The sequence below is a fragment of the Eutrigla gurnardus genome, assembly GCF_963514095.1.
Source record: "Eutrigla gurnardus genome assembly, chromosome: 13".
NCBI classification, from domain to species: domain Eukaryota; kingdom Metazoa; phylum Chordata; class Actinopteri; order Perciformes; family Triglidae; genus Eutrigla; species Eutrigla gurnardus.
The window spans coordinates 25,806,282-25,818,979 of NC_139936.1; the positions used below are offsets into that span (position 1 = coordinate 25,806,282).

The following is a 12,698-nucleotide window of genomic DNA, read 5'->3' on the forward strand; positions in this document are numbered from 1 at the left end:
TGAAAACCAAACTTTATGGGAAACACTATACAAATTGAAAAAGGGCCACAAAGTCTGAAGAGTGAGACAGCAGATCCCTTGTTGGTGTAAAACGTAGACATGTTGATACTGACGGGAGAAATGGCTTCAATTTAGAAGACTATCTCTCCGGGGACATTCACCAAGACACTCCCGGTAGTGAGGGAGAGTACCGACACACCCGATCCCGGAGAGCGAGGACACGCCGAGAGGGTAATGGTCCATTTAGATAGCCGAGGACCAAAGCGGTGGCGGATAGAGGCGGAACAACTCCAATTTCTTCCCACAATCTCCCTCCCGTGGATGCTGGGATGAGGTGTGGGTTGTGGGCTCCGCGGCCCTGATGGGGCGAGGAGGCAGAGCCTCAGGTCCGCTGGGAGATCTGCTGTCAGTGGGAGATCCGGTCTCTTTGGCCTTGTCGGCGAATGGCCAAAGCCTTACTTCAACTCAGCTTTCATAATGTCTCATCAGGATGTACACATTCTGTACACCAGGAGTCATTTCACAGCTGAGTAGGTAGTGGGTGTGCACGTGTGTGTGCATGTAGGTGGGATGTAATGACTCAGAATAGTCATAAAGAGAGGAATATCTGTGGATGACTCAGATAACCTCACTGTTTCATGCTACTGCACCTTCACTGTAAAGCTCTGGGCAGCGATGCTGTGTTAATGTCGGGGTGTGCACCGCTGCGTTCACCCTCACCACAGAGAGGAAGGAAAATCAAGCGATTGCCTCTCGACCCCACTAGCTGTATCTGAAAGCGCCGCCTGGCAAAGTGATTTGATCACAGGATCAAATCTATACAGCCATTTGACCCTTGACCTACCCAGCAGGCAGCATGGGAAGTCAGCTGATTACCCTGGGTTGGGCTAGGAGCTCTGGATTAAGAAAGTATTGATCCCTGTGAAGATGTAGGCTCCAGAGGGAATGAGATTGAGAGAGAAAAAAAAAAAAAAGACTCTGCTGGGCAGAAATAATATCGACCAGCAGAAGAGGCCCAGACAGGCTCTCACGTAAAAACCATATTTGAGCTTGGGACCTCGGCGTTGGCTGTGCAAACAGAGAGACGGCTCCAGCGAAAGCTCCTTTCACAGAGGTCCATTGAAAGAGGATGGAGAGAGAATGAGAGTGGAGGAGGATTGGAAAAGACAAGCTCAGAGAAAATGCTCTTTGCATTAGCCAGACACACAGAGGCCTCTGGTTCAGAGCTGACACACTTAAGGGAGGAATCAGCGGGGGCCATGTAAATCAAGACAGGGTGAGGAAAGATATAGTCCTGACCCCGGGGGCCAAGCTAAGCAGATTTTTAACATAACCCAGAGTCCGTGTAAACAGCGCTGCGATCTGGCAGCTCTCCGTTTCACTTCCATGCAAAGTATGTGGTGAGGTCGAGGGGGAAAAGGGGGAGGGGGGTGAACGGACAGATTGATGTGATAGTGGCGAGGGTATCCTTTAAGAGCTGCCCCCTCCGTCAGTAAATTGAAGGGCCCACCTTTCCAAGAAGGAATGTCTCAGCCCTGACTTTCAGCGCTGGCGGAGCGGCAGCGACCAGGCTGCTGCTGTGATCCGTGGGAGTGTGGAGAGGCCAAGCAGACAGTAACAGCAGATGTACGAGGGAAGGGGGAGCATTTATTCAGCGGAGAGAGGGGAAAAAAGAAAACTGCCAGAAACCTGAAGGGACAAGGCATACACAACTGTGTTATGAATATAGTCGTGGAAGAAAAATGGGAATGTAAGAAAGAAAAAAAACACTGATTCATGTTTTTTTTTCGCACCTCGTCTTTCACAAGGCCCCCTTCGGCTTCTTCTTGTCTCTGCTGACCGTGTGACTGTAACCAGCTCGCTATCTTTCCTTCAGAGCTGCACACACACACGAACAACTTCCCAGTGCTTTGACAGGGCCCCGAGCCCCGCGCTGAGCGGCAGACACTGGGCATTGGAAATTTAAGTCGGGGCATTGGAGAAATTAGGCGAGGAGCAAGGAAATGGGATGTTGACTTGAACTGGCCCCGGGGGCAGCTGAGAGTCTCCCTGTGCAGCTCTGCTGGCTGCCTGACAGTTTGATGGAGCGAGTGGAGGCTTCCCCGCGGCCCGAGCCTCCGACTCTAACACTGATGTAGCTCAGTGAGGAACAGATTGAGCCTCCAGGCATCGCTCTGTACTGCTACACCCCTCCTCTCGCTGCTCCTCACTCTCCGTACTGCTGCTGCTAGCTCTCTCTCTCTCTCTCTCTCTCTCTCTCTCTCTCTCACTAATCCTGTCAGGCCAACACACAAACATGTACACACACGTGTGAAAATCTGCATTCTATATATGCACACATAAAGACACTTCCATACACAGGAGTAACAGAACAGCCACAGAGAGATCCCCCCCCCCCCGTTCCTTCTCTTCCCTATGACAGTAATGTGATGAGCACTACAGATGCTGTTTACTGAGCTCTGGCCAGTGCACAGAGGAGGGGTGGGGGTTGGGGGGGACGGAGGAAGAGGCAGAAGGGGGTAGAGTCAGGAGGCTGGCAGGCCACCATAATGAAAAGAATCTGGCGGCGGCCCACTGTGTGCTGGTCATGAGAAGCATGTGCCGCCGGGGGGCTCTACTGCTAATTTCAGGGAGCAGCCAAGCGTTTCACGCTAGACTTGTCATCGGGCCAGAGGGGGCATTCATACCGGGTGACAGCAATTGCGAGAGGGCGGGGGGGGGGGGGGGGGGGGGGGGGGGGGTGAGAGAGGGAGAAAGCCCTCCCCCCGTCTTGTGCCTTCTGTCCCCCCTCTGCAATGATCAAACGTTATTGTAGGCAGGGAGCAGGGTTACAAATGAGAGTCCTGTGGCACCGGCTGGAACTGGATTTAACTGCGCTCTCTGCTCTGCTCTCTACTCAGGTGGCCACGAGGGGAACACCTCAACCCCCGACCCTCCGACCCCCGACCCTCTGCTGCCCAAACCGATCCGATACTCCCATCTCCCTAGTTAACATGACGCTGATAATCTGACCATTTTCTCACAGACTTCCATGCAATCAGATTTTCTTTTTGCAACCAGAGGAGTCGCCCCCTGAAGGCCAGTAGAGAGAATGCAGTGTTGCCTTTACTTTTCAGAACCGGAGGATGACGCTGGTACTTGGCTTAAATACCTTCTCAGCCTTTTGCGCTGATTTGCACTGATGGCTGCCTCATGCTGGATGCATCATGTCGCCTAGCGCCACCATGTCCTTGGTCTCTAGCAGCTCCCTGCATCTTCACAGGACCGGCGGTCTGTTAAAGGTGACATGACTGACGGGGACATCTTTAATCAGTGCCATCGACTGGCCAGAGGATTTGCTGCACACTTAGGGTTTATCTCTCACCTCGGCCAGATAAAACGAGAGCAAAGTCGTTAAAGATTTGCGATGAGAGAGAAAAAAAAACAGATGATGAAAACACCCTGTCAGCCTGACCCCTACATCGAGGATCCTGTGAAGTAAGATGGAGGGAGGGAGAGACATGCAGGGGAGATCAGGAGCTAGCAAGCAGTTGATGCTTACAGCTGGCAGCCTCCCCCTTAAAAAAGAAGAAGCATCTGGCAGCCAGGAGAGGCAAGCGAGGGACAAACTGGCATGAAAGAGTGCGAGAGTTGGAGTCGGTGATGAAAGGTGGGCGGCTGAAGGTAGACGAGTGGATGCGGGATGGGGTGGAGGGATTAACCGGCTTGCAAGGAGAAGCTTCTGTTCATTGCCCCTGACACAAGCAGCCACATGAGAAACAGGAAGGAGATGGGAAAGAGAGAAAGACAGACAGAGAGCGATGGAGAGGGAAGGAGGAGGAGGAGAGGGAAGGAGGAGAGAGGGAAGGAGGAGGCAGCCACACTGCACATCTTCAGGCTGTGAATAATTTAGAGGAGCACTGGGGAGACGAGACGAAGATGAACACAAAACACTGGCAGCGTTTGACCTAGAGCTGCAGCTACATCAGTGCACATCACAAAGCGGAGTGCTCTCCCTCCTCCACTCCCCCCGTTCTCTCTTTTCTCTCTTTTGCTCTTCATCTGCCTCCCTCTGTGTCACGGAGGAAACAGCTGTATGCTATTCTTGTTTCGCCTCACATTGTATGAAACTCAACAGAATGTCTGACAACTTTGTTTCATAAGGATCTCTCGTTCTCCCTCCCTGCTCTGGGCACGTCATAAGAGTCGAAAAAAAAGAAAAAGAAGTAGCAAACCGGATGCGTCTACATCCGGACTGCATGGGGGGCCATGGGGCCGATACGTGTGATGCTGTGAGAACCGACACAAACCGAGCTGATGCTACCGCCACATCATGCGATATGTGACGGATCTTCAAGGGGAGGCATCGACTTCAAAGAGTTCAAACTGGATTCTAGTCACCTTGCTACATGCGACAAAATGGATAAAGTCCGGGCAAATTTACGGAAATTTCCTTTAACCCTAAAAAGGAAAATTCTGTAGATTTACAGTCCTCCATACCATTCACAGACACAAATTACATGATATCACACTAAAAAGTGAATTACACTATCAAACTTCCCTCAGTCTGCAAAATCTTCCCGGTAACGTTAAACACAGGGTTAACACAAGCTGAACTTTCCAACTAAAACCATACTGAGCTTAAGTTAACTCCTGAACACAAATCATTTTAATAAGCTTCTTTCTTTTTTTCTTTTTTTACTACTAAAGTGTGAGTAAGGTTAATGGACATTTCTTAGAGTGTGTGTCTTTTGGCTTTGGACTGTTGGTTGGCCAAAAAATGTTTTATTTAAAGACTGGATGACCACAATTATGACAATTTACAGACAGAAAAAATAATCAACAGATTATTGAGTGATCAAAATATATATATACATATACTGTATGTACTAATGATTATTAGTACATTTTGAAGAAGAGAATTGCTGCCTAAACCACTGCCTATTTCATTTTAAGAGTGTTGATGACAAAAATACTTGCAGGATATAAATTATTCAATTCTTAATTAGTGCAATATTTAACACCTATGAACTGACACTTTCAGTGATTCATTTTTTTTTTACAGAATGCAGTCTGTGTTATGAGACATGACGCAGTGTGGTGAGGGACAGTGTGAGTGAGGGACAGTGTGAGTGAGGGACAGTGTGAGTGAGGGACAGTGTGGTGAGGGACAGTGTGGTGAGGGACAGTGTGAGTGAGGGACAGTGTGGTGAGGGACAGTGTGAGTGAGGGACAGTGTGGTGAGGGACAGTGTGAGTGAGGGACAATGTGAGTGAGGGACAGTGTGGTGAGGGACAGTGTGAGGGACAGTGTGGTGAGGGACAGTGTGAGTGAGGGACAGTGTGAGTGAGGGACAGTGTGGTGAGGGACAGTGTGAGTGAGGGACAATGTGAGTGAGGGACAGTGTGGTGAGGGACAGTGTGAGTGAGGGACAGTGTGAGTGAGGGACAGTGTGGTGAGGGACAGTGTGAGTGAGGGACAATGTGAGTGAGGGACAGTGCGGTGAGGGACAGTGCTGAGCCACCGAGCAGTGGAAAGCATGGACAGGGCTGTAAACAGCAGCTGCCTGTGATGAGGCACCGGCGAGGTTAAACAGCGCTCGCTGGCGGCGCCTTTGTCAGGAGATCCAATGAATCAATTCACCTGCTGAAGTGCGTGTCTGATGAAAGGACCCCTGGGCATGAGTGGTGGGAGTGACAGTGGGGGCGGACAGAGGGTGGTCTGATCAACCCAGAAGGGAGGGGCCATATCGTCCTGTAATTAAGGATCCGTGGAGAAGAGCAGCAGGGAGTTCAAACTCACAGAGCAAATCTCTGAATCTGGTCAAATGATGGCATGAAGCAAAAGAGAGAGAAACCTCACATTTGTTTGTCCTCCTGTTTTCTCACCCACTCCTCGCTCCACCTCCCCCTCACTCCCTCTCCCAGCGCCTCCTGCTCGCCGTGCGTGGCTGATATTAATGGGACGTCCCTTGTTTGTAAATGTGCCAAGTTGTGTGCACCGCTGCGGGCTGTCTATTATAGCAGGCCTCTGGGGCAGCCTTTCCATATGGCGTCACATATGGCACTCAGCAGCATCAATTAATGTTGTTATAATACTGATTTTTATGAGCGAGGGATTTTCACTCCCTTTCCTCACCCCCCTCCCCCTCCCCCTTTTTTCCCTCCACTCACTGTCGCCGATTCTTTGATTCTTCAAAATGCCTCTCTTCCGATTCCTCAAACCTCCGACAATCTGGCTTCTGAACAGTGGTGGATATAGGTGGAGGTGTGTTTTTTTTTTTTCGTGCCAAACTCCGAAGGCTCCTTTCCAGCTCTCTGCTGAATGCCACTCAAAGAACCTTGAACATGACTTTGTTCCCGTTACACTGCAGAAGAAGAACCACGGCTGCCAACGTGTCAGAAACTTTGCATCTTCTCTGAAGCGGAGAGTCTTCGATCAATGGAGTATCAAAAAAACATGAGTGGGATAAAGGCAGCAATTATACAGAGTGAAATGGACGTTAGGCGATCCACATATAAGCAACCAAACAGCATGTTCACAACACCTATTGTAGTTTTGGTCACATTGGGGCCAGCATCAGGAACTCGTAGTGTGCTAAATTAGGCCTGTATTTATGCACAAAGCTCAAATAGGCAGATGGAAGAACAGAATCTGAGGGGCCTTTTTGTTCCCTGGTGCCTTTGGTTGTGGATCTGACAGGAAGGGAACAAGAGCGTAGCAAAAAGCCCAGCTTAAAAAGCTCCCAGCCACAGCAGCCTTGTCAGCGACGCCACAATTAGAGACTAGATCACTGGCGCATCCCAGCGAGACACATCTCACCATCACTCCTCAATGGAACTCTTTTTCGTTTGAGGAACACACTCAAAGCCGGGTTTTAAAACGTTTCGGATGGCTAATCACTCTCAGGATGAAAGGGCCCGGCGTGTTCGTTTGTCTCGGCGTGGGGAGCTTCCCTTGCCGTTTCTCCGTCTCTGATTCTGATTGTTTTTGTTCGTTGCTTCTTTTGCAGCGAGGCAGGCGAGCTGGCAGGCGGCGCTGTTTGAAGGCGCAGTCAGACCCGAGTGCAGGGCCTGATGCTTTGTAGTGATATTTCCAGCAGCACAATCTCATTACTTTTAGACGTGGGGGATGCGTGCAGGGGCGGATTGTCATTTCACGCTGTCAAAAGTTCCGTGAGGGAGACGGCGATGGGAACTTCAATGACCTGCGTTGCCTCGGGCTCATCAAGACGGAATATATTAAACTAAACAACGTGGATAAAATCCAACCAACCAGGTCCCTTAAGATGCTTGTAAACTTAATGTCCAGTCCCCGGGGGTGTTGGGAGGAATCTCACTCCTTATCGGGGACTCTTTGTAATTGGATCTATTTCACAGCCCCCTAAACCTGCCAGTATACATGCCCTGAACCTAATTAACCTACATACAGCACTGCATACAGAGGCAGGCAGTGCATGTTCATATGTAGCTAAGACAAACAGGTCTTTGTGTGTCGAGAGGAAAAGTCCTGAGGGCAGCGCCTCTCAAAAACGGTGCAAGCTTCTGGCCATTTTCACATGACGATCCTTGGCAGCTCCCGCCTTTAAACAAACGGGGTGGGGGGTGGGGGGGGGGCAGCTCTCCCTGGAAGTTGATTTCACATGGACTTCTTTCAATACGGGAAAACTTTACTCTGTTGAAGAAGCTGCCAGGCACTGATTGAAGCGTCTGGTTACTATGCGGACCCCAGCCCTGTTGCTGGGGTGACCGTCCCCAAAGTGCTTCCTGGGTAATTTTTGAGGTCACTGGTTTGTGCACGCCTATGTGGTGCAGATGGGCCCACCCTCATTCAGGACCCAGCAGGAACTCTTTCATTAGAGCCAGTGAATGGCCTCATTCATCCCCTTCACCTCAATTGGTCACGCCGCGTCTTCTGCAGAGAGGCCAGGACAAACTTTTCTCTCTTTCCACTCCCTGATCTTCCACGCACCACCCACCTTAGTCACGCTTCACTTTTGTTCAGGAGCATGTGGTAGCTGAGGCTTCAGGGCCTCGTCTCTGGCGATAAAACCCGCCTCCATGCAATACGTGGAACGTAACTGTCTTATTTTATCTCCGAGCATTTTAAATAAATAAAACCTGTGACACCTTATTTACCAGTAGATCACGATGAATATAGATATTAACTGCATTTGTTTCATCTCTGGGAAAACAAGAATATCAATCTAACACATGCCCATAAAAAGAATAATCATTCATATCCAGACATACGTATTAAAACCCACTTCAATACTCCTGTTTCTATCTCGGCGTCGCACAAAAGACCCCAAGGAGTCGTTCCAGCAGAAACTCAGAGCCGTTCTGTCCCTCAGTTTTCCCGTCTCTCCGCTGAGTCGCTCCTGTAACTGCCGTGCTGAGCCAGACTAGTGGCTCCCCCTACTCCCTGCCTGGTTTTGGCCCAGAAGTGAGTCTCAGGTCTGGCTTAGTGAGAAGTGACTAATTGTCTTCAGTTGTTAGTGTGCCCGGAATGAGATCCACTTCGGTATGCGACAGGGTGTACAATAATTTGGTTTCTCCCTTCCTCCTCCTCCTCCTCCTCCCCTCTCCACTTTCTCCTCCTAACAGCAGATTTAGCCCGTCTGCTTCTCAAGCTACTGAGCTGTAAAATTGAGTGGACAGCAGGTAGGATAAAGAATGAGACCTGGCATCGTGGACGCACTAACCTTGAGGAGGGCCACTGCTGCTGGCTGCACCTAAAGAGATGGAGACAGAATGTCAGCCATATTGGACTGAGGAAGGTTAAAATGAGGGGGGGGGGGGGGGGGGGGGGGGGGGGGGGGGGGGGGGGGGGGGATGTGGAGACCTTTGCTGAAGAAAACAATATGACAACTTAGTAAAAGCAGATCTAAAACAGCAGTGTGGACAGCATTAGTCATCATGTAAACTGATGGTGTCTCGCTGCTTCCCTTGTTTCTAGCTCACCTCCATTATAGACTACTATAGTGATGTTAATCCCTCAACCACTACACAGATCATACTGAACACGGAAGATGTCTAACAAACGTGGACGTGTTTTTGTGGAAAACAGCGCAGCGGGAAACGACCCAGGAGCCCGTTTCTGAACGTTCTAACAAAAGTGCCCCCCCTCCTAATGAAATCAGCTTGTATAGCCACTCTTGGAACGAGTCTGAGCAATCAATTACTATGAATCACAAATACACTAGCTGCAGTTTAGATGTGAACAAATGGAGCCTCAGTCCCTTACAGATGATATTAGTGCTCTGAGCGGCTCTCTCCATGAGAGATTAAGCAGGTTTGTACTCTCCCTGGCGGGCAGCCCCCCCCCCCCCCCCCCCCCCCCCCCCCCCCCCCCCCCCCCCCCCCCCCAATGTGCTGCACTATCATTTGCAGGAAAATTACTTCAGTAATGAAGAATCCAGGCCCATAAATCCTTGTGGCCTCACCTTCCTTCGCCTCCCAAGTCTTGCTGAACAGCTAGTAAAAATTCCCTTTAAAAATTCATAGTGCAATTTTGCTCAAATCCCTCCCAGCAAGCACAATTATGGAACTTTCATCTCAATTGATTTATGTCCTGGGCTAAGAGGGGGGGTACGTGTTAGCGGCGGTGGGGGAAGGGAAGAAAAACAAGTGGTAAATCATTGTTTTGAAAAGGGAAGGCGTGAGGTCTGTTGTCACTTTCACTGTGTGTGTGTGTTGTGGTGTGTGCGATGGAGAGATGCACCGAGAAGTGGGGGAGGAGGGGGGAGGAAATGTCTGAAGGGTTTGAAAGCAGGATTGAAACGGCAAAAAAAGGAGGGGGAGGGAGGGATGGAGGTGGTGGTGAAAGGAGTGGTATTCCACTTGATTAATAACACTAATCAAATTATACAGTGTTCCACTGTGCCCTGAAATCTGGGGCCATAATGTCCTCTAATGGCGAGGTTCATGGAGCTAAACTTCAGAGGGAAAACACGGTGCTGACTGCTGCATGCCTTAATGAAGGCAGTAAAACATCCATTTCCAGAAGCCATGAAATGAAAGGCAAGATTGTAGATGTGCACCCAGTGGCTCTCCCGTTGCAAAAAAAAAAAAATGGAAGGCTGTTAACACAAAAGACGGGGTCGGGGAGAGGGGGAGACAGGCAGAGAGATGCAAGACCTTAAGAAGAGAAACGAGGAGAGAATAGTACAGGAGAAGAGATTTAAAGGGCAAGAGCACCAAGAGTAAGGGGATCTGAAGAGAAAAGCCATGATGAAGTGAGGACAGAGAGACAGATTGGAAGATGCTCTCAGTGCTTTATTTTCCAAAGAAGTTCTGTTCTGGCATGAAGACAATCTGTGTCTGCTGATTATGGATGAGGCAGGCTGCTTCACTATGTCTGTTATACTTAGTGCCGCTGACAGCAGCCACAATTCATCACTATTTAGTTGCTGATGCACCTAACCACAGTATCCTCCCCCTCATCTATCTCAATACCACTCCATTAGGGTATTCCCCATGTCCATCCGGCATGCTTTCTGTTGATCCATCTATCCATTGGTCCATCCAGCCATTTATGCATCCGTCTATCCATTCATCCTTTCGTCCATTCATCTGTCTGTCCATTCATCCATCTGTCCATTCATCCATCCGTCCGTCTGTCTGTCCACCTATCACTCCATCCAAACTCGTGTTTGCTCTGAAAGGATGGACACATAGCTCGGCTGTCAGGTAAGAGGTCAGCTTGTTATTTCCACAGACTGTAGGATATAAGTGGACGTAGTCATGGAGACGACACACATCGGTTTGTGGGCTACACCTTTGAAGCCTCAAGTTCAGCCCTTTGACAGTCGCCATCTTGGAATTTCCACAACAAGTGAATAAAAATGACCATATTTAGACTGACATGCGACAAACACAAACAACAGGGCAGCACCCTTAGTGCATCTGGATCATCTGAATCATCTGGTGCAAAGCTGTTAACAGAGTTAGCTTCATAATTCAAGGACATCTTTACAGTTAAGTGTTGATGACATTTTGGTAGCTTAGTAGCTAACATTGGTAGCATGGTAGCTACCAATCACAATGTAGCCCCGCCGTAAATTATAAACTGCATGATTGTCTGTTTAAATGAACATCATGCTGGATTGAAGATGACTTGAAACTAGAGATTGAGACCATAAACTCATGTTTACAATGTTTACTGACATAATAATACATCAAGAAAGATATAGGCTTTTATAGACTTCTATTTGCAACCAGAGCAGTCACCCCTGATGGCCAGTCAAATGCATTGGCTTCACTTTTCAGAATCGGAGATTGCCACCTGGTTATTTACAGACATTCTGCCAAAACACAGCATGAATATGATGGGTATAGGTACTATATGTCTGACACCAAAATCTAACCACAACGCCATGTCACTTTGGGCAAAGTCACAACGTGTAGTCCTGCATGAATAAGTTTGCTGCACTCAAACTACACGTAACTCAGACTCTGACACTTAAATGTACACAAAAGCATTTCGGTTTACGTTTAATCAACTAAATTGCACATGCTACAAACAATTAAATCAGCCTTTGCATCCTAAATAAAGCAAACGCTGCTCGTAGCCCTTGGGGCAAAACGTTGAGGAAAAAGGGGGGGAAAAACAACAAAGCTGAGAAACACAGATTGCTATTGTTATTATTATCATAATTACAGTGGTGCTTATCATGCGAGCAGCCTCAATCAGGATGAAATACAGTTTCATTTGATGAAGCTTCCTGTTTTGACTGGCTTGAATTTGGGAACTAGACTCTTGGCTGGCGTGCCAAAAACTCAATCAGGCGCAATTACATAGCCATCAGATAGAAATGTAATTGATTTGAAAGCTGACATGAGATATAACTACATTACAGTGGAGGCACAGTGGGAAGGCTCCGTGGGGACAGGGCCTACGGGGAGCTCATTACTGCAAGCTTTGAATTATTGAGTGCTAAGGCAGTGACATTGAGGAATGGGGGCGAGTGATTGGCTGTTACGGCCGTGGCGAGTGTTTATCTCAACTTACAGCAACCTAAGACGTCTGAAGGAGTGATCGGCACGTGCATGAATATTGCAAGGGGATAAGTTGTAATGGTTCATAATTGAAAGAGTTCAGGCCAAGGTAGCGTCTGCGGGTCGAGCATTCGCAACAAGTTCAAGTAAGGCTCTCCGAAGTTTCCGTGGCAATGACGCCACCTTGTCCTCGGGTCACATACTTAGCGCACATGGTTAGCATTAGCATCACATGTCACATCCAACCCTGCACAATGAGAGCTGTGTTAGCGAAGCGGTGTGCTTTCTTAAATGCACTTTTACTTAAATAAACTGTGCTCGGTTGGGTTTGGTGTGGTTGAGCTCGATGGCTGGTTTCATAGACGGACTGGAAGAAGCGGTTATGAAGGTATGAACATTATGAACATATAAGTGACTGCTGGGGGCCTCGCTGTCCCTCAGGAAGCCGGCGACGCTCCTACCTCTGGGACAGCCATGGCCCCTGGGCTTCTGCCACTGATCGCACTCTGAATCTTCCTTTCTATCACTCTACACTCCCTCCTCACACAGCCCTCCGGTGAGCTTCAACACAAAACATGAGAACTCAATTAATTCAAGCAAAATGAGGACGAGGGAGGAGGAGGAGACCTCGGGAGCCCAGAGAGACAGAAAACAAGCAAGAGAGGGAAGCCTAACGGAGCCGCCTGTCGATCTGTAGCCTGGAAATGGCAAACAGAGCAC

At 48.9% G+C, this 12,698-nt stretch overlaps 1 protein-coding gene across 10 annotated transcripts in view; it reads right to left on the bottom strand.

Moving 5' to 3' along the window:
* fbrsl1 (fibrosin-like 1) overlaps window positions 1-12,698 on the bottom strand; it is a 320,464-nt gene that overhangs the window by 92,104 nt on the left and 215,662 nt on the right. For 8 of the 10 annotated variants that reach the window (XM_084024105.1, XM_084024103.1, XM_084024106.1 and 5 more), the window contains one exon: window positions 8,684-8,713. The exons of the other annotated variants lie outside the window; for them this stretch is intronic. In XM_084024105.1, coding sequence (XP_083880231.1) covers window positions 8,684-8,713 — 30 coding nt within the window. The remainder of the gene's footprint in view (window positions 1-8,683; window positions 8,714-12,698) is intronic. 10 annotated transcript variants of the gene reach the window in all.